General features: G+C 33.6%; 1 protein-coding gene across 8 annotated transcripts in view; it reads left to right on the top strand.

Moving 5' to 3' along the window:
- Positions 1-20,067, top strand: part of LOC129803564 (transcription factor Ken 1) — a 62,674-nt gene that overhangs the window by 25,083 nt on the left and 17,524 nt on the right. The window contains exon 1 of one of the 8 annotated variants that reach the window (XM_055850231.1): positions 3,337-3,885. The exons of the other annotated variants lie outside the window; for them this stretch is intronic. Coding sequence (XP_055706206.1) covers positions 3,861-3,885 — 25 coding nt within the window. The 5' untranslated portion in view covers positions 3,337-3,860. Of the gene's footprint in view, positions 1-3,336; positions 3,886-20,067 lie in introns of those variants that run through there. 8 annotated transcript variants of the gene reach the window in all.

Here is a 20,067-nt window from a genome sequence, read left to right as displayed (position 1 = left end):
ATAGAAAGTTGTTTTTATTCGAGAATATTTTTCTTCTGAAGAAATTCAATAATGAAAATTCCGCTAGGAACAAACTTTTTTGATTTCCAATCGTTTGATGCTCTTGCTCCTTGCTATATGGGAAAGATATGAAGAGTTCATACGATTTTTGCATCGTATGCATCGATATTTCTTTAAAAATGTTTAAACTTCCAAACTACTTGTCCGGAAGTACAATGAATTTTTCCAAGGTTTGAATATTTAGAGTTGAAGGAATTGAATGGGCAAAATGTCGGTTTTATAGCGCAGGTGCTCTTTGGTCAATCCTTGAGTTGTGTCTTGTGAAAACGATTAGGAAAAATTATATTATCTAACTACAACGTAGACTAAAAGTAGCTTTACGAAAAAAAAGAAAGGAGACATCCTTACAAAGAATAGAGAATAGAAAATCGGAACAGGTGAAAGTGCAAAAGAATGTACCAATCCTCAGGAAATCATAATACCAAAAAAATAAACAAAACGTTTCGATACAGACATCTTTCTAGATTAATCGAAAATTGATGTAATATTTTTAGTATTTTTTACTTCATTTAATTTTTTGTTCAAGCCCTACTAGTTCATAATCTCTAGAAGTGTGCGATGTTCTAATAATATTCGTACGAACATTTTTAAGAAATCGTGAAAACTGTGTTCAAAAAATAGTTTTGAGAAAGATATAACCGATACTATAAAGCACAAGTTCCGTCCGAAAATAATGACAGCGATTTTCAAAGACTTATCTCCTCCTAGTTTTATTGAAATCGTCTTAAAACTTCGGAAAAGTATACCAGTATTCTAAATTTTTACCCATCCCTTTAAGATGCAAGTTCGAAAACGAAAATGTTTATGAAAATCGTAGAGTTGAGAGATTAACAAATCGTAAACTTAATAAAATGTAATAGAGCCAAACGAATATTTACAGTAGACTCTCTCTCAATTAAGCATTTGGGGCAAAATGTTATCCGGTTTATCGATAGATTTGGGCGATTTGGGCGTCAAAGCCTTTGTAAATTTCACAAAAAAACGCTCAATTATAAAGAATCACGATAAAATAGGAAGAACTACAGCGCGAATTTGAGCAAATAGCTTCATAATTAAACGTGAATATTATCAACAAAATTTTTCGCCCGATTGAGAGAGAGTCTACTGTAGACTTCATTTAGATTCAAATCTCAATTTTATTTAAATTTCAGCAATAACAAAAATATTGTTATAAATGAATTTTAAATTCCTTTAAAGGTCTTTTAAGGTTTTTTGATTGACTAGAACTAAAATTTTAAATGATTTGAAAACTTTTAAGCTCTAGCCCTAGCCTATCAGAGAACACAATATCTCTAAATTCTTTTTTGAGATTAAATCTTTAATTGTTCTCATTGAAAAATCAAATGAAATCGCTCTCATTAAAATGTCAAAAACATGTTTACAAAATAAAAGTTATTGTACGCAAGATGTTTACATTCACACTTCACCTCCCTATAAGGTGAATCACTAAATGGATTTTTTAGGTTATGGGTCAAATTTCTTCCGAAACACATTCCGAAGAATAAGAAGAAGAATGAAAAAATATCATTTGACAATTCCGAATAATTACTGTGATTCTCTTAGTCAAAATAGTCATAGTCAAAATGAGTTCAAACTTTCAAGAGATGTTTATAAGACTATTACCGAGGACACTACAGCACTTTTAAATAAATAAAACCTTTTTTGTCGTTGTAAATGTAATTTTTGTGAAGACCGCCTGGAGGCAGTCTTACCCGTTAGAGGGTTAAATTATCTTCTTTTATTTAACTTCGACTTTCGACTCTTTTAAAGTTCCAGGTAATTTTTCCCTCGTCTTCACGTACGCGTTTACCCAAATCTCGAAATACTATTTTCCTAACGATCCCCTTGACTTTCTTCAGAATTTTTTTTCTCGCGAAACTTAAAGAAAATCATTAAATGTGTTTAATTTTAGACTAGAGTATGTGTGATGCGAATATATTTCATTTTTTATCCATAAATTTATACCCAGTTTGTATACAAATTAAAAATGAAGGGAGAATCACACCACGCATAAGCTATAGCAACCTTACTCTGAATTTTTATTTGGCGCCATCCGAAATTTCGGATCCCGCCAATCCCGAGTAGCCATTTTGATGACGTAGATAGTCTCACTGTGACGTCGCTGATTTTAGTGATTCACCTTATAGGGAGGTGAAGTGTGAATGTAAACACCTTGTATTGTACGTTTGTCTTAATGCTCAGCGCACAATAACTTTATTTTGTAAACATGATTTTGATATTTCAATAAGAGTGAATGAAACTGAGATCTAGTTATCTCGCTCTCTCTCTTAGGGAATTTTGAAAACATGTTTACAAACAAAAGTTATTGTGCGCTGGTCATTAGAATGAGCGAGATAACTGGATATAGGTCTCTTATGCCCATCGCACAATAAATTTTGTTTTGTTGCGAGCGCAACATATTTAAATTTAAAACTGTGGAGTGTGTTGCCCTGCTGAGGCGACGAGGGCGCTAGCGACGAGGAGAGGAGGTAGAAAAATCAGCAGCAGCTGATGAGTAAAAGAGCGCCAATCGGTCTCTTTCACCACTGACCGCCGAGGAGGCAACATCAATCACCTCGCCCATCTCCACCAGCCCAATCCCCAGCAGCAACACCATCATCACCACCAAGCATTGAAGCTACTGAAGCCACCGGGAGCCCCCAAGAACACCAAGCCCAGTGCTGAGCTTTCCGGAGTAACCTCTGCTACATCCACCTCTCCCAAATTCCCATCTCAACCTCCGTGGGAGTGTTCTCACCGGAGAACACAGGGGAGTGTGGGACATAGTCCTTGCCCCGAACGTGGGAACTGAAGGAAGGAAGGAACGGAGGGAATAGAAGAGGGGATTAAAAGATTTTTCCCAATAGTTTGTAAACATGTTTTTAACATTTCATATGAGAGAAAGCGAGATGACTAGATCTTGATTTCATTCACTCTCACTCAAATGTCAAAAACATGTTTCAAAACAAAAGTTATTGTGCGTTAGGCATTTAAGAGAGAGAACGAGATGTCTATAGATCTAGATTTCATTCATTCTCACTCAAATGCCAAGCCTATTTTAACAAAACAGAAGCTGTTGTGTGTTATTGTGTCTACATACTATGAAAAATTTCTTTAAAAAATGCTTTTTTAAAGAAAATTTCCCCTATCCTTGTGAGCAGAAACGTCAGATTTTTTTAAAAAAGCCAATTTTTGACGAAAACTGCTTCTAGTGTGTAGACAGCATTAGGCATAAAACTTCTAAAAATATCAATTGAAGTGCACAACTTTGTATTAATGTTTAACAACAATGTTGTTGCATGTTTTGCATTTAGTTGAAATTTTTATTTAAACTTGGGAACACATTCAGTGTTTGTAAACAAATAAATTAGTTTTAATGGAAAATTGAAAGTTCTACTATATGCCACTCTTGAAAATTTGTTTAAAATAATTTTGCTATTATAAAATTAACAAGTTCGATATTTTTGATTCAACATCTGATACCAAATATTTTAGTGTTCGATATTATCAGAATTCAAGAGAAATAAAACGTGGCAATTTCTGGGAATTAATATAATGAACTTTAAGAAAACATCTGCAAATACCGTTGTATAAAATGGTACAGTAATAAAATTATTGTCAAATAAAAGTGAAATTATATTAATTTTTGGACTTTCATTGGAATACTCAGTTGTTCCCATTTCTAAATTTTCAAGTGTTTCTAATTGTCCGAATTAATTTTTCGGATGCTAGAATAAGAGAGAAATTGCCATTTCCTTTTTCCCGAAAAAAAAATTAAAAGCAGAAATTGTGAAAAAGCCATGAGAATTTCCTCGCTGAAAAATTGTGAGTTTCCTTATTAGTTTGGAGGGTATTTATTGTGTGAGATTGTCAACTCGTGAGATGGGAATTGTGAAGGAGAAGAGTGAAGTAAAGAAGAAAAAAAAAACTACGCAACATTGTTGATTTACAATTGCTGAAATTGTAAATGAAGGAAAAAAAAAGTTTAGCAAGACTTTTTCTCTCCTTCACACATTCTCCTATGGTGGTTATAGCTTAGTGTAAAATGGTTAAGCCACTCATGACCTAAATTTCCAATTAAATCAACTATTTCACTCACTTTTGCTTCGTATTTGTTTTCAACACACGACCAAGTGTGTGACATATATAGCGTGTGGTTTATTTTCCATCTCATCCACACACAACTGGGGAATTTTCATTTTAAATCACCACTCTTCCCTTTCCATTCAAAACGCATATTTTATTTATAATCAAAATTGTATATAAATATAAATGATTTTGAATGAATTATCAACTTTTTTTTTTTGTTTTGAGCATCAATCTTCTTTGAGCTTTCGGAATGAGATGGTAAGAGATTATCTTGTGAGGAAATAGGGCTAAAAAGTGCAATAAATACTGGTGCAATAGATAGTGGGGGCCTACAACACATGTATGTGGGTCTTTCAGGAAGGCAAATTAAATGTTCAGTCCAATGAATTTTTCAATGCGATATTTCATAAATAATATCTTAACTGTGTATGAGTGCCTAGAGAGAGATCGACTTGAGCAATAGAGTGGCAATGTAAATGGAATCTGTATTTTTTCGCGCGCTTTTTCTCTCTCATTCACATTGCATAATTTTACAGTACAGTGTCGTGGCATTTCTCCAATATGAAAATTTTTATTTTGTTGATCGGAAACATTAGGAGAAACTCGTCTTTTTACTTTAGTAGACGTAGTATTTTATTTTGTTCTAGTCACTCAATAATAGAGGCCTTAAAAAAACTCAATAGTTAAAATGGTAGAGAGTATGCTTTATGATGCAAATGTCCTGTATTCGAATCTTTTATATACGTCACCAGACATTTCTCTGGCATTAATGGTATTCGGATCGTCTATAGTGATCTTCAATGTATTGCATTTCATGGAGTATAGAATTGAGAGTCCAAACTCCGAAATAAAATAAAAATATCTGTGGCAGCGAAAATCAAAATCCCGAAAACCAAAATCCCGAATGCCAAAATTCGGAAAGGGCCACTATCCCGAAAGCCAAAATCCCGAAAGCCAAAATCTCGAAAGGGCCACTATCCCTAAAGCTAACATTTCGAAAACCAAAACTTCGAACGTCATAATCCTGAAAGGGCCACTATCCCGCAAACCAAAATCCCGAATGCCAAAATCTCTAAAGGACCACTATCCCTAAAGCTAACATTTCGAAAACCAAAATCCCGAACGCCATAATCCTGAAAGGGCCACTATCCCAAAAGCCAAAATCTCGAAAACCAAAATCCCGAATGCCAAAATCCTGAAAGGGCCACTATCCCTGAAACCAAAATTCCGAATGCCAAAATCTCGAAAAGGCCACTATTCCTAAAGCTAATATTTCGAAAACCAAAATCCCGAACGCCAAAATCCTGAAAGGCAAAATCTCGAAAACCAAAATCCCGAATGCCAAAATCTTGAAAGGGCCATTATACCTAAAGCCAAAATCTCGAAAACCAAAATTCCGAATGCCAAAATCTCGAAAACCAAAATTCCAGTGGTCAAATTTCCATTTACCTTCAGCAAAAGTGGATGCAATCACAAGAGTATCTATGACACTCTTACCAAATGTAAGATTTTGGTTTTCGGAAATTTCACCGGGGATAAAAAAATGTATGTCTAGAATCTAGAAATAATCTCTTGCGATAAGACCTAGTTCTTCTATAAGTGACTACATTAGCATTATCATTAATATTAGTAAATATTACGTTGTCGCCGAAGTTTGAAAATTGATTTTGTCATTAATAATATAGACCACATAGACCAATAAAGACTCCGTAATGATAATTAGGTGACCGGAATGTATTGTCATATTCAGATCAGAATAAAAGTCTTCTTCCTAAAACTTTCAGTACCCTATGTACCAACTAAAGAATGTGCGTATGGCATTGAAAGCTCTAGGAAAAAGAGACGCATTCTGGGCTGAATTTTCTCTGAATTAATGATTAGCGGATTATCTTGAAGTAATTTTCTAAGCGCATAGCTGTCCTTTAATTCTGCGCTTTATAGCGCTTAATTAGGTGCATCTCCTTACCTTTAGAGACTTTAAAGACTTTCCACACTGGGCCGTTCTCATCGTTTTCAACCAAACTAGCATGCTGTTTGACATCTTCTTACCAATTCGTAACTCTTATACATCTTTTGGTTATAATGAACTACAGAATCGTACTCCCTCGACTACGAGACTAAAAATTAAGCGTATAAGCAGAGGCCTCTCGACATTTCATTTTTCCATACGTTTTTGCATAGAGGCACTGAAGACTATGGGCAAGTTTTTTCCTAAAGAGAATTGACTTATCAGTCTGATATATTTCAAAATTGTGCATTAAGAGCTATCTAAAAATACATATTTCATAATGCTCGCCGAAATAATACAAGAACTACGAGGAAATTTGTTTAAGTCGCGGTGCAATATCTGCAAAATTTTTACAAGGAAAAGTGAAAAATATCTTCACTTTTTATTAGGCTTGATGGGCCCCTGCGTATAAGACTTCTCTCAAGTTCTCAAAGTTTACCAGTTTGTTCGCTTTGGAATATTGAAATGAGTTTTGTCTGTATGTTAAAGATTCTAGCCTACGCACTCTTGATGGACTGAAATAGGTTCTGTTGGCTTTTCAGCGTAAAATGCTATAATTGTTAATTGAAGCTGGACGAAGTAAGGCATAACGATAAGTTGTAATTCCCTATTAAAACCTTGTTTGATTAAAGGCCTATACACCTTGGGATGAATTTATTGACAAAAATTGTATTTTTGACATTTCTTTCTACAGTAGTACAGGCGATTTTGAAAGAGCAATTTTTAATGAATATTTCTTTCAATGTGTAGGGGTCTTAGTTGATGTTAGGTTTAGAATCTACTGACAATCAAAGACGGGATTTTATTTTTTGTTTTAGAACGATTAGAAAGGAATAGTCGCTCTAGTCACCACATCTCTTATCTGACATCCTTTAAAATCTCATGATTTTTAATTAGTTTTACTGTTTGGTATTAAAGACAGGGCTGACTTTAGTTTTATAATTTGGTTCCTTGTGCTTAAAAACAAATTTTTTGCTGTATTTATCAAGAAAAAAGTCATGTCCAACTTATACCGGTGAATTGTCCAACTTGTAACACTATGTCCAACTTATATCACTTTACCCTACAAAACCTGCTACTTACAACAACAGTTTATATTATAATTATATCATTTATAACATTCCGTATGTTTATTGGGTCTTATCAATACTATCAGTCAGAGAAAAAAATTGTAGACATTTAAATAATATCAGTAATTTTTGCTGCCGTTACGATTTTTTCCTTATATTAGTTCCTTTGTGTGGAGATGAGATTATTTAACACATGAAAAATCTGCCCATTCGTCGGTACTTTCGAAAAGCTTTCATTTAGTACATCAAATAAAGAATGGGGTTTATTTTTAGCATCGCGAGGCTATTTTTAACGCCAATGTTTATAACTAAAACACTGTTGGTAGGGGATCGTGCATTTTCCTCATTTACTTTCGCGATCGTGCGCAGGAAAACAAAAAATGCGCGATTGTAAAGAGCGGGAAGAGAGTGTAATGCGTAAAAAAAATGAACAATAAACAGTCAAATGAAGATGAGAGTAAAAGAAAAAAAAGACGGGTGTGTGTTGAAAAGTGTGTACAATTTTGTAATACTTTCACTAACCCAATTTCCAATTGACTGACGTTTCATTGCACGATTTTATAACAAAAATTTTGCAATTGTGTCATTTTACTTTTATTTATTGTGGGAGATTTTTACCTCTTTCACTCTTAGCCCGCGGATTTCACTTTCAATCTGTTTTCATCTACTGTACATACATTCTCTTTTTTTTGTGTCATTATTGTTTTTCATGCAATCACAAAATGTGTGAGAGAGAGAGCTTTTTCTCTCTGAACCAGTAAGAAATTTAAGTTGTTGGAATTTGCTAGGCAAGCGCGAGAAAAGAAGAAGTGTCTCGTGTTGGTATGAAAACACAATTTTCTAATCAAATGATAAAGATGGGCCGGGACGGGGAAGGGGAGAAAAAAAATGTGTGCTACAAAGGATTGAATGATAGGGAGAATTCTCAATGCTCTGCTCTACATTTTCTTATCTCGCACCAAAAGAAAATATACAAACATACAAACTTCTTTCTATTTTTTTTCGCCTTCTATTCCCCTAACACTCGTATTGAATTTGTGTATTTTGAGTTTTTCTGCCAATGTGCTTTCTTGTTTATTTTTCACAAGAAAATGCCTTACGACAATTCACTGTGTACTAAAGATTAAATTACTCACTTCAATAATACCTTATTCGACATTCAACTATATAGAGAAATAACTATAATAAAACTCTTCTAAATTGACAATTTACACGATGAACTCTAGTCTAGAGCACAACACACACACCAACTTATTTAGTGTAGGCAGAATGCATGGTTTGCAAATTAAAATCTAATAGCTGAAGATAGAAAATTCAGCATATTAATGGCCTCTTTCACTTTGCAGAATCAGTCATATTTCTTCGGGCTACTTTAAGTGAATATTCTACGTTAAGACATTCGCGTAATTTTTTGCATTTTAGTGTCTTTGTAAATAAATTGCGCGGTATCTTATCGTATTCTTAAGCAAATAATAGGGCTCCCACATATTTTCTTTGAGAAAAAATGAGTAGGACATTTAGTACGTGTATGTACTAAATTAATTCATTTTAGTACTGGTTGTTTTTGTTGAAAAATTAACGTTTTTGTTGTGGGAACAGTTGCAAGAAGTCAGTAGATCAGAGGTGTGCAAGAACCGTTGAAACCGAATAAACGTTAAAATAAGTTTATTCAAGTAGTGTTTTGACCACTGACGTACAAGTTTCTTTTGACGTTTTTTCGGTTTCAAACGGTTCTTGCACACCTCTGCAGTAGATATTTATTATTTTTACTCTTGAGTAACAATGCTATTCAAATGCGTTTTTAGAAGAAAGTTCTACTTCTACCAAGAGTTGCAGAATATTCTTTAATCCTCTTTTTAATTGTTCGAGAACTTTATCCATTCTCCTCACTGGTGGAAATGAAAGGATCACCGGGGATCTTTTGAAAGTATCCCTGTTTTGACTCTGACTTTCGTAAGCCTTTCTTTAATTCTAGCACTTAAGAAAGATTTTTAGACTATCCTTAGTTCCTTAATGGTCAATGGACTACCCTTAAGTGCTTAAATTAAAGAAAGAAGCTTACAAAAATCAGGGGTGCAAAATTACCCGTATCTATGATTTGTAAAAACTTTTTTAGCACACGTGCAATGCATGTATCTAATGGTAACACACAACGCCAAATAAAATTTAAACATTTTCAAAAAAAGACGTTTAATTTCTGAATGCACCATTACTGCAATTCAAGAACGTAAATTTTAGCTTTAATTGAGAGCTTTTGTTGGAAATTCTTAAGAATAAAATTATAAATAATTTATTTATATGTCACCAAAGATAACTTCACCCACAACATTTGTAATTTATGGTCATTTTTGTGGCACAATTCAATTGAGAAAATGTTGGCAATTGTTTGAGGAATTAGTTTGTGGATTCGTGTGCAATGAATGACACCGAATGAAAATAAGAGTGAATGAAAATAGAGATATCCTGTAGTCTACCTAAAATTGTTAATTTATTTCACAAAACTCACAAAAAAATAGCAAAAAAAAATCAAAAATAAAATTTACAATATCTTGCAACATCAATTGGGTGGTCATTTGATATTCTAATGAAGTATTAACCTATTTTCTTGGTCTGACCTGGATATTTTGTATGCGCCTTTTGAAGTCTAAACCAGGCAATATGTTGGGAATTTTTGCATACTCTTTGTATATATCTCTTTTCTCATCAAACTTAATATAGATATATAGAGAAGAATTCATCTCATTTTGTTATTCACAGAAAATTGTCAATGAACAGAAAGACGAGTGTGAAAGAGATAGAGTGTGGAAAAAAGAGTGTAATTGCAATAAATGGCAAATGCGCGGGAAAATTGAGACTGTTGAGCCTCAAATAAAATAAAATTACATAATCCCGCACTGAATTGGAATGACATAGATTAGAGTTTTCTATGGGTATTTTGCATCTCACTCTCACTGACACAGTCTTTTTATTTGTTTGGTATTTTGTGCTGAAAATTAGAACACACCCGTGCAATTTTGCCATTGTATAAATATATTTTTGTCTAATATGTTCTACTAGGAAGGTCTCACTCGTGCAATTTGTTGTTCTTTTTTAACCCTTTAAGCTTCTACAGTTTTTCAGATTTTATTTGTCTTTTACTTGCTGTGGAAAGGGGAAACATATTAACATAGAACATCTATCACAGCGTGACTGTGTTACTTTTGAGAATCATTCTCAAGAACGCTCTATTTTGGTTAAGTAATAGATTTATTAGTTTTATTAGCAATAGATTTGGTTTTTAGGTTAAGTCTAACCTTAAAAAATCGTAGGCAATATTTTCCAATTTATGCCCTCAAACATTTTTTTGATCACTAAGGTAAAGTGCTCTGTGGCCGGCTGGTTCATCAACTTGGCCAGTGCAGTTATTTATTCAATTTACATAGATTTGCTGTAATATGGCTGAGTGTAAAACCAGTCTAACATTCTAAGATCTATTATATTATACATAGTGGAAAGTGCCCATGCTTAATACCATGGGAAGCTTCGTAATGACTAATTTTCTATGGTTCACAATATATATGTGACTCATCGCAACGATATTTTAAAAACTATGGGAAAGTGGCCAGTTTTTAAAATATATTGCGGAGTCACTTTTATTGAGAAACATAGGAAAAATTTAGTCATTACGAAGCTTCCAATGGTATCAAGCATGGGCACTTTCCCCTAATGCAAATCAGAGAAAATTTCACATCGGCTATAAAGCGTTATAAAAATGATTAATAATTCTACCGATCGCGTTGGGGAACCGGCCGACTTTAGGGCACATTACCTTATTTTCGTTTGTTGGAATTAAAATGAACAATATTCTAACCTTAAAACGTTAAAGATCCTGACAATTAATTATGTTTTTGAACTGTGTTGTTAAATTCTATAAGAAATAAGTGATATTTTGGAATTGTTAAGAAAATTTGACATGAAATTGACTTATTTTTTTAATTATTTTTTCAAGATTAGGTCGTACATAACCTCACTTTAGAGTATAACTATGCTAAATAGGAGAATTACGCACTATGCACATGCACACTATAAATAAATATTTATTATGATACGGAAACACTTTTAGATTCACTTTTCAGGTTTTGCTTTAACCACACTTTAAGGATCGTATACAGGATCGTATATAGGATCGATACTACAATAGTAGTTGTCGTAGTAGTGTATCAATTGTAGTAGTGAAATACTGAAAACAGATATAGGTTACCCGTGTGTTCTATTATCGTCAAACATTTAAAATGAGATAACCGTAATACAAACAAAAGAGAAGTTAAAATGATAGAATATAACAAATTGGAAAATTCTGGAAAGATGAGGTTAATGACATATGTTCTAGCATTGTAAGTGTCCCAGGTTTGAATCCCATTTGGGACACCGAAAATTTTCCGCTTATTAAGAATGTTCGAATTGCGAACCTCGAAAGCTCGTTTCCGATAAAGCCTTTTCATTAAGATTTAACTTCATAATGGAGTTTTCTTCAAAATTAACTCACATTATGGCCTCTGCACACTATAGAAATTTATGTCCATATTGAAAAGTTTTTCCTACACGAGCGTAGGGAATTTGTTTCAATATGGACATAAATTTCTCTAGTGTCTAGAGGCCATTAAGGGCGAATATTTTGTCCTTGGACACCTATGTTCGAAAAACATTTCGATATCGAACTTTCGAAGATCAAAGTTTAGCCACTTTGGATCGCCTATTTTTCAACCGATTTGCTTAAATTTGGTTTTTTTGGAAAGATCTTGAAATTTCCAACCCGACTGCATTGGACTTAATAGGTCATGCGTCGGTATTGTATATTTTAAAATTAAAACAAAAATATTTTAAAATTATAGAAAACTCATCTTTTTGGTTTATAAAACTTGTCCTATGTCCTATTAAGTTTATGCATAGAAAAGTCTTCTATTTTATCTCAATTAATTTAAAGATCATTTTATTAATATTTCCAAATTTCTTCAAAGTTTATTTCATACTTAAAAATTACAAATTAAATCCTCAATAACTATGTTGAAAATATTGCTAAAAGAGAATTTCACAAAACAGTCTGTGCAATGGAAATAAATCAATTTGGATTTAGTTTAAGAGCATGAAATTCCACCAAATATTTTAACCAAAAGCATTAGTGTAGCTTAGAGCAATAAAAAAAAACGATATTAGTGGTTGAGTCAGCTAAAAATGTTCAATCATTTCAAAGGGGTTAATTGAATTTAGCACTCTAGTCGACTCAATCTCGATTATTTCCTTCATGAATCACTAGTCACGAATAATATTGGAAGAGTTGAATGCATATAGAGAGGAAGAAGTAAAAAAAAAAACAAACATTGTGAATAAATCATGGTGTTTTCCTTCGATGGGATTTTGATCGGGCAAAAGGGGGTGGAAAAGTGTATTTCTTATGCGCACAAGAGAAGTATTAAATACTATTATAAATTGGAAAAATTTCGCATGCGCAATTGACTTGGTAAATTGATTTTTTTTTTCATTTGGTGGGTGAGGTGCGCGGAAAAATGCGCGGGAAGTCAATCGAAAATTGATCTTTTATCTCTTTGGACTATTTTACTTTTTTTTTATTTTTCGCTTCTTTCAGCAATTGTACTACGAAATAGAATGTAACACCGGAGATTAGTAGTATGACTCACATTTTGTGTCATTCTTGTTTTTCTCTCGCTATATACTTTTTATTATCTTTTATTTTCACATCAAAAGATCAATCTCAGTTTGGACTTTATTTTTGCTTTTCTTGTTTTATTTTTTCTCTCTATCTAACATTTGAAAAAGCTTTTTGAAATGTTTTTTTTTTTTGGGTGTTCTTCTCAATGGATAGAATGTGATGTCATTCTTTTAGAGGAGTGTTTCCATATAACAAGACTTCGATTTATATTTTTTGTTCTCCAGAATTGGAGATGAGAAAATTGCGCCTTTTTTCCATGGTGGAGAAAAAGGCGCGAAGGCGGGAAAATCATGGAATTCGCGTGATGTATTCGTTTATATGGAGAGTGACAAATGTAATTGCGTATTATCTCACAATTCTCATGGTGATTTTGTACTGGAGAAAAATTGCGAAAACACTCTTGCCTTGTTACTTGTTTATCTCACATCTTGTAAGTTTTTTTTTCTTCTCCTTTTGACTTTTTTACACCTCAAACTTTCCCCTCTAACTGAAAATTATATCTAACCACCAAATGCCAAAAGCACAAAGAGATAGATTAAATATTCAATCTATCGACCATTGGAATGTTCTTCTCTCACTTTCGCAACAAAATCAACCTTGAGACAGTATGTATGAAGTATGATAGAGGAAAATAGCTGGAAAGAAGGGGCTAAGGAGGGGCTAAAAAAGCCCAAAAAAAAAAGAAATATTTCGTCGCGCCGAAATATGACACAAACATGGCACTAAGACGGCGAATGAGAAGTGTTGAGGGAGAAAGAAGTGCTAGAGAAACCTTCGCGATAAGCTCTGCTATTTGATTTATGGGCAGATATGGGAGATATGATGAAGAAATTATGTCTACAGCAGTGAGAAATTTCCACCCAAAAAACATTCAAAATATCGTGAATTTTTGTCACACGCAAAATATCCCAAGGAAATCTACGCGCCAACCCGGCTGGCTACTGATAAGCTTTCATGGCGCATGGGTTTGCGCAATTTGATCTGCTTTCCATCAGAGGAATGTCAGAGATTTTCACTACTTAAGTGGTTCTGCATTGGACAATTATGAACTTGACCTTTGGAGTATTGGTGGCTTAAAATGTTTCAAAACTTTTAGTGAATAAGCTAACTCTAACTTTTGGGTTCATATGAACTTTTTCAGGCAAACACTAGGGGCGCTGAGGCAGAGTAAGGGCCCTGACAGACCTGAAGATTAGCCGAGAGACGGCTTTGCGTAAATATATAAAAAATAATGGTTAAACTACATTTCCATAATTTTCCACTTAAGTCATCTCTCGACTTAAGTCGTAAGTGTGTCTAGGGCATAAGAGTATATAAGGAGATAACCTCAAAAACATGTTCAATTCTCAAATTTGATTAGGAAAGTACTAGGAACTCCGCACCTTATTAATAATGACAAAAGATTTTGTTATTAAGTAAGCTTATGCTATCCTGTAGGGGAATTCTGTAATTTTCGTGGCATTGTCACGCGTGAGTTCGAAAAATGACAATGTCAATCGAGCTTTTTTTGACATATCATATGAGTACGAAAATGCAATTTACTGATTATTTCAATGAAATCCCTTTACTTAGTGATATTATGCAAATAAAATCTGTCTTGGTTGATTTGTTTAACAAAATTAATTGTCATTTGAATTGCCAGGAATATTAAATATGTGACTTCTGACAATGTCACGTGAGCTGAAATGGCAATGTCACGGCTACAGAATCACATTATCGAAAAGGCTCTCCTGAGATTCAAGCCCAATTTGTCACATGGCATTGCCAGAGCATTATAGAATTCCCCTGCTGGGTATGAATTCTAGGATAGGGAATTATTCACATGAGAAATTCACCGCTCTTGTATTACTTTTAGTAAGCGCTTTACGAAGCAGTAGCAAAAACTGTCATGTGAATTCTTACATGATGTAAATGTTTTACATGACACTTATTGTGAAATCCTCACAAAACACGTATAAAAAGCAATCTAAAAGCCGTGAATTTCTCATGTGAGTAATTCACGCATTTCAAAATTCATACCCTGGGGGCATATTCTGCTATTAAGGGAGTTTTTCACGTGAGTACAAAAATCGAGAAACACACTATGTTTACTAAGGAAAGTTCTAGTCAACCTCACTAAAATAATGCGCATTTCTTGATTTTCGTACTCATCTGCGAAACTCCCGAATAGCAGAATACACCCCCTAGGGACATATTCTGCTATTCGTGAGTTTGTCACGTGAGAAACTCACAACTTTTAGATCGCCTTTGTAGGTGTTTCGTGAATTTCTCACAAAAAGTGCCACGGTAAACACTTACAATGCTTGCAGTATCTAAGAATTCACATGTTAGTTTTTGCAAAAGCTTCAAAAAACGCCTATTAGGGAAGATCTCAGAGCGGTGAATTTCTCACGTGAATAACTCACCATCACAGAATATTCATACTATGGTTGATAACATGAAAAATCTAAAAAACAACTCCTAATAACAATGATACAAATTATCTACTTTTTTACGCGAAATACAGGATCTAGCTGGGAAATTTCACTAGAAATTGAAAGATTGATTCACTATTAACATAAACAGAAACAATCTTTAATTAAGATTAATCAATTTTCATTAAAAACATCGAAGGAAAACCTTTTGCACTTCACCACATATCGTAAGACTGCTAGAAACACTATCGATCTGTCACATTTTTTGTAAGACTCTTTCCACACTGAGTTTTTACGACGCAATTTATATTCAAATTATACCTAAAATTTAACAGTCTTTGTGTTAATACATCCTAAAATGAATAAATATTTAAAAGCAAAATGAATTCATTGACTATTCGAAGATAACATACATAATTTTAATTAATTTATTTCCATGGCCGAAATTACGCTCAAAGTGGCCGAAATTTGGCGCACTTCCTCTACAATGACGTGCTTTTGCAACCTTTAATTCTGGTGTCGTTTTTACCAAAAAAACTACTCTAACATAACCGCAAATTGTGATAATCCTAACTATCCTAACTAAAATCGTTAAAAAGAATGATTTCTTTTCATACATCTTAAGAGATACTTGCTCCTTAAATATATACTTCATCTTTTTATAGGTTCTGTTCTGAAATTCAACTTTTGCACTTAACCTCTTATACGTATTTAAGAAATGTCTACGCATACGTTTATACTTGGGCCCGAGTTAACATTCTAATGCGCACAGAGAATAATTTCATGTTCTTTTATCGCAAAGCTCTCCTTCGTCCGGCTTTGAGTATGTCTCTGGGTAACCTTGGCTGATAACGAAAAAAAAGTGCCCGGAAGGAGGTCAGTAGGAGCTCTCTATTCTCTCTTTCCCGGAAAATTTCCACCTCAATTTACACATACGAAAATGCCGTGAGGAAATTCAAATAGTCCAAATCAAATATTTTAGCAGTATTCTAGCGTGCTTCACACTCGTCTCAGTCAATGCCAAGGAAAATAAAATGGCATGAGAATTATTATTATTATTTTTTTTTCTCTTAAACATTCTTTCCTTGTGTGTTAATTGCAACTATTATCTATTTATGGAGAGATTTTTTCACTTGTACAATTAAAAAGTGAATTTCTGCATATTCTCTTCTCACTTCTAAAGTTGAAACGAGAGAAAAATATTAATAACTAATTTATTTTTCTCAGTTGTTCTTTGTGTGAATCACGCACCAAAAGATGTGAAATTTATACACTTTTCTGAGGAAAGGAAGCAGAAACATTAGTCTTTCTTTTTAGCATTCACGTGTAATTTAAGAACCTCGTGATGGGGAGAGAGACCTAAAATGAATGAATTGGCGGTGTTTATGCATAAAATGCGAGGTAGAGTGGAAAAAGCAATGAGAAAGAATAGTCGAGAATTTGCATTAATTGACTTGAGACAAAAATATTCTTTTATACCTGGAAATTCCACAATTTCGCGTGTTCTAAAGTTTTTTTTCTGCTCTGCTTGCCTTCCAGCTTTTAAAGTTTTTCTTTAATGACAAAGGGAAGATTAAAATGATCACAAAGAGTGCGAACTCTTCATTTCAAGGTTTGAAATGGAGTATATATTTTTGGTCAGTAAAATACTTATTTTTGGTGAGTAATTAACGTAAAGTTAATCAGAAATTACTTTTAATCATGTCTGAGCTATCGTGATTCTTATCCATAATTTTCTCTTTATTCGTGCATTAAAAATTTATTATTCAAAATTTGAAAATTGATGTTTACTAACCATCACTGTTACCAAAATACTGCCCTAACTATTATGCCCAGCGCACAATAACTTTTGTTTGTAAATATATTTTCAAAATTTTCTGTGAGAGTGAGCGAGATGACTAGATCTAGATCTCACTCACTCTCATTGAAATGTCAAAAACATGTTTACAAAACAAAAGTTATTGTGCGTTGAGCATTACAGACAAAATATATAATAACAATAATTTTTTAGGTTAATTTGAGGTTGAATATATATACGTTAGTGTTTTGACTAAAGCACAAGGTCTAACACGATATAATGATATTTTAATATGCAAATGAGTTTTAGAATTACAAAAGATGTTTCATTTGCATATAAAATTATCAAAATCAACCAACTAATAAGAAAGTTACGACAAAATCTTATGTTTTTCTTACTTTTAAACAAATAGCAGTGAAATTGAACTACAGTATTCTCGCTCAATCGGCTCTTTTTCAATCGCGCGAAGAATTTTGTTGACAATTTTCACATTTAATTATGAAGCTAATTCGCTCAAATTAGCTGTCGTGATTCTTTATAGTTTAGCGCTTTTTGTGGAATTTACAAAGGCTTTAACGCCCAAATCTATCGATAAACCGGATGACATTTTGTCGCAAATGCCCAATTGAGAGAGAGTCTACTGTATAAGTTCTTGCTCAATAACTTTTTGTGTTTGGTAGTTCTCGAAAATACTTAAAATAGTGCATTAAATTTTGGAAATGGAACTGATCCATTTGTACTCTCGAAAATTGCTCCTCAGAAAGAAACTATCAGGCGTTCTGGGAGCTATAAGAAATTGTTTTGTTTTCTTCAAAGTTCAATGAAAATCAAGAAGAGTTATTGTTACCATTTTTATTAAATCTTAAACCCAATTGAAACTTACAGGATATTATTACAGTAGACTTTCCCTTATCCGTGAACTCTGTGTTCGGGTGACATAAAATTGTCCTTGGGATAGTTGAATTTTAAAAATATTATGTGAAAAAATCGTACAACATTGTAGCCTCTAACAGCTCAAAGTAGCCTCCCTTCCCTCTTCCTTTATCTAAGAATTCACATGTTAGTCATTGCGTAAACTTCACAAAACGCTTTTTAAGGGAGATCTCAGAGCGATGAATTTCTCACGTGAATAACTCATCATATCAGAATTCTCTCACCATCTTTCACGGATAAGCGAGAGTATGCTGTAAGATTTAGTTCTATTTATTTTCTTTTTGCGGAATAGTCCCAAAGCCCAATGATCATAATTTGTGCCTGAAACTACCCAAGTGGCAATGCATGATTGTAGGAACGAACGACATTAAGGCATGACGACGCCGTTTTAACGTTTTTAGTGCCCTAGCTACCCAGCGAGCACCAAATGCTAACCGATTTCAATTCAGCTGAAAATTTTTGTATTTTCAGCTGAATCTAACCCTAAACTAACTAAACTATCCGTAAACGAAAATTCGCGAGTCAGTGCCATTTCCATATATTTGGTTAGCATTTTTTGTTCGGCGACTGCTGACCGGTCAGCACATTTTTGCTGATGGATTCAGCAAAAGTATGCTGAACACGCACCTATTTTCAGCTAACTGTTCTCGCTGGGTAGAAACACTTACGACTTAAACCGAGAGACGGCTTAACGTAATTAATCAAAAAAATAATTAGATTACATTTCCATCAATTTTCCACTGACAATGCCTATTTCTCGGCTTAAGCCGAGGGAAGGATTAGTTAGAAACCAAATAATCAAATTTGTAATAGTAAAACAGCAATTAAAATGGATGTACGTTTAGTGTCGAAGTGCCGACGTCAACGTGACTAACAAAACGGAAGATAATACAGAGAAATATTTCCTTCATGGTTATGTTGCTTTCTTTGTGTGTTGCGTTTAATCATATGATTTTCGAGAGCTTCAGCACTAAGTCAATACGTACTGAAATTTACATCGTGAGCATAAGTTTTTGCTACTTGGGTGTCACAGACTTTAAAAAGCAAATTAGTCCTCAAAACTATCCAATTACAAAATGCTATGGAACTAAATATTTAATTAACATGTGGTTAATGCATGGTAAAATTTGATGCAATCGTAAAGCAGTGAAAAAAATATTCAAAATTTTCAACTTTACGCATGAAGTTTCTTTATCTGTGTGACTAATTCCCAAATTTAAATGAATCAGCAATGAAATATTTTGATCATACCCTATATTTTCATATAGGTTATGTCTAAAATAACCTATTTTTGGCAAAAAGAGAATGATGCTCTACAAAATTGAAAGGGACAAAAAAGGTCAAGAAGGTTGACATAGAGAAAGATGAGAGAGCTTGGAGAATAAGAACGCAAAAGAAGGTGAAAAAGTAAATAATAAGCGACTCTGCAGGAAGCACACGAAAAAAAAAGTAGTTTGAAGTAGGAGAAAGAGAGACACAAACAGAAGAAGAAAAAAATAGTTGAGACAGCGGCGGAATTATAAATTTTCAGGGTCACACTCGATCCGAAAAAAAGGGGGGAAAACGCGCACGCCTCGAAGTTTTGCTGCCTTACATAAGTCCGCGAATGAGAGACATATACAGAGAGAAAAGAAGTGAAGTGGAGAAGGAGAGAATAAAAAAAAGAAGTAAGACACAATAAATAATGTGAAACTCTTTTGTTATTGCCCACTGTTGAATAAAGTCCACACTTACATGCGCACACTAAAACGTAAATGGCGCGAAAATTACACATTTTGTGAGAGAGCTTTTTTTGCCACAAGCTCACTCTTGCGCGTCTTTTTCTTTTTATGTTTAGTTGTAAAAGAGAGAGAGAGAAAAAATGAAGCATTTTAAATTGAAAAAAAAAGCTACTGGGGAAGGTAAGGGAAACAAGAGATTGTGGAAAGACTTAGAGAGTGTCTGACGATGAGGAATAAGTCTTGAGAAATGGAGAGCTTAAGTAACTT

This window comes from Phlebotomus papatasi, chromosome 2 (assembly GCF_024763615.1).
Source record: "Phlebotomus papatasi isolate M1 chromosome 2, Ppap_2.1, whole genome shotgun sequence".
Taxonomy (NCBI): domain Eukaryota; kingdom Metazoa; phylum Arthropoda; class Insecta; order Diptera; family Psychodidae; genus Phlebotomus; species Phlebotomus papatasi.
Note: the sequence above shows the minus strand (reverse complement) of the source record. Positions and strands in the feature narration are given on the sequence as shown.